This window comes from Pyrus communis, chromosome 15 (genome assembly GCF_041283825.1).
Source record: "Pyrus communis isolate YQ-2024b chromosome 15, ASM4128382v1, whole genome shotgun sequence".
NCBI classification, from domain to species: Eukaryota; Viridiplantae; Streptophyta; class Magnoliopsida; order Rosales; family Rosaceae; genus Pyrus; species Pyrus communis.
Window position 1 is genome coordinate 41,153,432 of NC_142579.1, and position 2,630 is coordinate 41,156,061.

Below are 2,630 nucleotides of genomic sequence, written 5' to 3' on the forward strand. Positions count from 1 at the left end.
TGCGATATAAAAGTACGTTTATCTCCATCTTCAACCCAAAATCCGGGTGAGTACACCAGTAGAAACTGATATAAAGTTGCAACAAATACGCTGATGCTCTTAGATTGCAAAATCATTAAAGGTCTGTCGATCAAAATTAGATAAAAGAATAATCTCTACATACCAATGATTTAAAATAATAAAACCGAAGGGTAACCATTCGAAGAAACAGAGAACAGAAGATATTCTAATCCTGAAGACCTTTTCTGACTGGTAGTCATATGTTGGGGGGTTATGATTGGTTGTTTCGGGTAGAGGGTCTCTGACAATAAGCGAAGAGCTGCCAACTGATGAGGGCCATCAATAGAGAGGTACCTAGTTCAAACACCACCACATCCGGAAATTGCCAACACAGGCCTCGCCTCAGATAGCTGCATAAACGATAAGTGAGTTAGACAAGGGAGAGAAACTTAAAAAGAGTGCAATCTAGTTGTTACACTTGACAATTGATGAACGGAACCAGCCCTACCAATCAGAATTTGAAAACGAAAGAGAAAGGTAGGTTTAGAATTTGTGGGACATAGAGTTATCACTATTTTTAAGGGAAAGGGAAAGAAATACGTTACCTAGAGTATCAATGTGCCATAACGATGAGTAGATGTTAAAGGCAAAGAATTTTTCAAGCAGTGGTAGAACTAAGAGAAGTTAAGAAGCTGACCTTGTGATAGATGGCATGGTTGCCACAACTCCTGCACATACGTATATTAAAGGAATCATAATCTTAGGCTTGTTTTTCCGAAGCCACATCAAAGATCCAAATGCAGCAAGGGATATACTCAAGACCTGAATAAAGAGAGTGAACAGGAACTGATTAACAAAGATAGGCAAATTTAATCCATTAAAGAAGAAAAAAAATTTGAAGTTATATTAATGAAGTTTGTTAACATAGGACGTATAATTGAAGTATGCCTAACATGAAATCATTATGTCACTTTCAGGCTCCCAAAGTCAAAGGGGATTTTAGCATTCTATATCCACAAACCTATCAACGAGCATTCTGGCCGACCTGTTTGATAAGAAAACTACAATGTAAGAAACAAAGAAACGAAACAATTGAATACCAGATTGGCATTTGCTTCAAGGCCTTGGAGAATGTAATCCCAGGTGAATTCTAGTCCTCTAGCACCCACCCATAGCGGTGCCAATCTATGAAGAACAGAATCAGCAAAAGCCCATCCTGCAAATAGGGAACAAAAAAGCTTCAAAATTGTTCTAAAATGAATCAAAACTTATCATTTTCGTTTTCCACGCGCTACTCACCAAGTCCCACAGCTTGAAATTTATGATTCTGAGAGATATTCCTGTGGGTCAGCTGAGTCAAAGCATAGTAAAGTCCAGCAACGTCTATAAAACCGATTAAAGCTTTCAACAATTCCTGAAACCCGAAAAAAAGCATTAAGAATTTGCTTATTTCAGTCTAAATTTATAATCTTTAAATGCAACACTAGCCAAATTACGATAAAACTTCATCTACAAACATGGGAACCACCATGAACTTCTCGAAAATTGACATTTCTATTCGGAAAGATACATTTCAACTAAAACAAATATAGAAAATACCTGATACGGATCGAAGCTCTCATTGTCAGATACCTTCAGAAAAGTTGCCAAACAAACCAGCTGCAGAACACAGATTTAATAAACAAAAACCATTAGCAGCCATTTCTGTTGAAATTACATCAAATTACTATAATTTTACATAAAATGCGATTTTTCTAATCATATCAGTTGAATTAACCACGAATTAATACTAACGAACCTTCACCAAAGCTGTTCCGAGATAAACCAAAGCTGCTTTGATGGAAGTACCGAGCGTATCGTACTCCGATCTGCACAATTAAATCGCACAATCGAGTTAGGGTTTTGATTTGGGGAAGAAGACGAAGTGAATTGGGTGTGATTTGTGAGAGCGTAAAAGATCCGAACGAAAAAAAGAAGAGTAGGACGGGTGTACAGCGGCGTGGCGGAGTAGTAGACGGCGTGAGGGCCGAACGTCAGGATGGCGCAGTTGAAGAAGTGAAACACCGTCATTTCCTCCGTCTTCTTCTTCCTCCTCTCCTTCTCTCAGTCGAAGACTCTCAGACTTGGACGAAATCTCGCAGTGCGATCTCGATTCTCGACGAGAATTTGGGTGAGTTGAGGACCCGTTCGTTCGGATTTGAGCTTCGATTAACTTCACCCAGGCCCATTTCGTTTATGAGCCTCATTTACCAATTTCAACAGTATACTGGGCCTGACCAATGGAGTACCTGTTAGTGGTAATGGGCCGGCGGACAAACCGAAACATACAGATAACGGACAAAAGGTTGGTGGTTTTTTCATCCAAGAGAGAATATTGGTGGTTTAGGGTACCAATCGCAAGTAGTGGATTGTAATAGTGATTAGCGCATTTTTCTTTATTCTATTTCATTTTGAATTTAACTTTTTTTTTTTTCCTTCTCTGCTTAGTGTAGATCAATATAAAATTTCGCTTCTAATAAATAGAAAAAGATTAAATACCACTTGATATGATGCCAAAGGGCATCATATTAACCGTACATGTGTCAATTGTCCATAACAGATTTGATTGTGCTATTGGGTTTGTTGCTTTA

The 2,630-nt window shown here is 38.4% G+C and overlaps 1 protein-coding gene across 1 annotated transcript; it reads right to left on the reverse strand.

Moving 5' to 3' along the window:
* On the reverse strand, positions 1 to 2,209 carry LOC137708444 (uncharacterized). The gene is made up of 7 exons (XM_068447529.2): positions 1,994 to 2,209; positions 1,799 to 1,868; positions 1,600 to 1,659; positions 1,300 to 1,414; positions 1,101 to 1,216; positions 698 to 822; positions 1 to 410 (listed from the first exon to the last, which is right to left on the reverse strand). Exons 1-7 carry the CDS (start codon positions 2,068 to 2,070, stop codon positions 272 to 274), a joined length of 702 nt encoding a protein of 233 aa, XP_068303630.1. The 5' UTR covers positions 2,071 to 2,209; the 3' UTR covers positions 1 to 271.
* Between the last annotated feature and the right edge of the window lie 421 nt (positions 2,210 to 2,630).

What these genes read in the sequence shown, in the direction of transcription:
- LOC137708444 (XM_068447529.2), bottom strand. Translation starts at nt 2,070, where the DNA reads ATGACGGTGTTTCACTTCTTCAACTGCGCCATCCTGACGTTCGGCCCT. An exon ending in AGAGCTTCGATCCGTATCAG is followed by an intron (nt 1,415 to 1,599) that starts GTATTTTCTATA and finishes TTCGGGTTTCAG; the next exon opens with GAATTGTTGAAAGCTTTAAT. An exon ending in ATTTCAAGCTGTGGGACTTG is followed by an intron (nt 1,217 to 1,299) that starts GTGAGTAGCGCG and finishes CCCTATTTGCAG; the next exon opens with GATGGGCTTTTGCTGATTCT.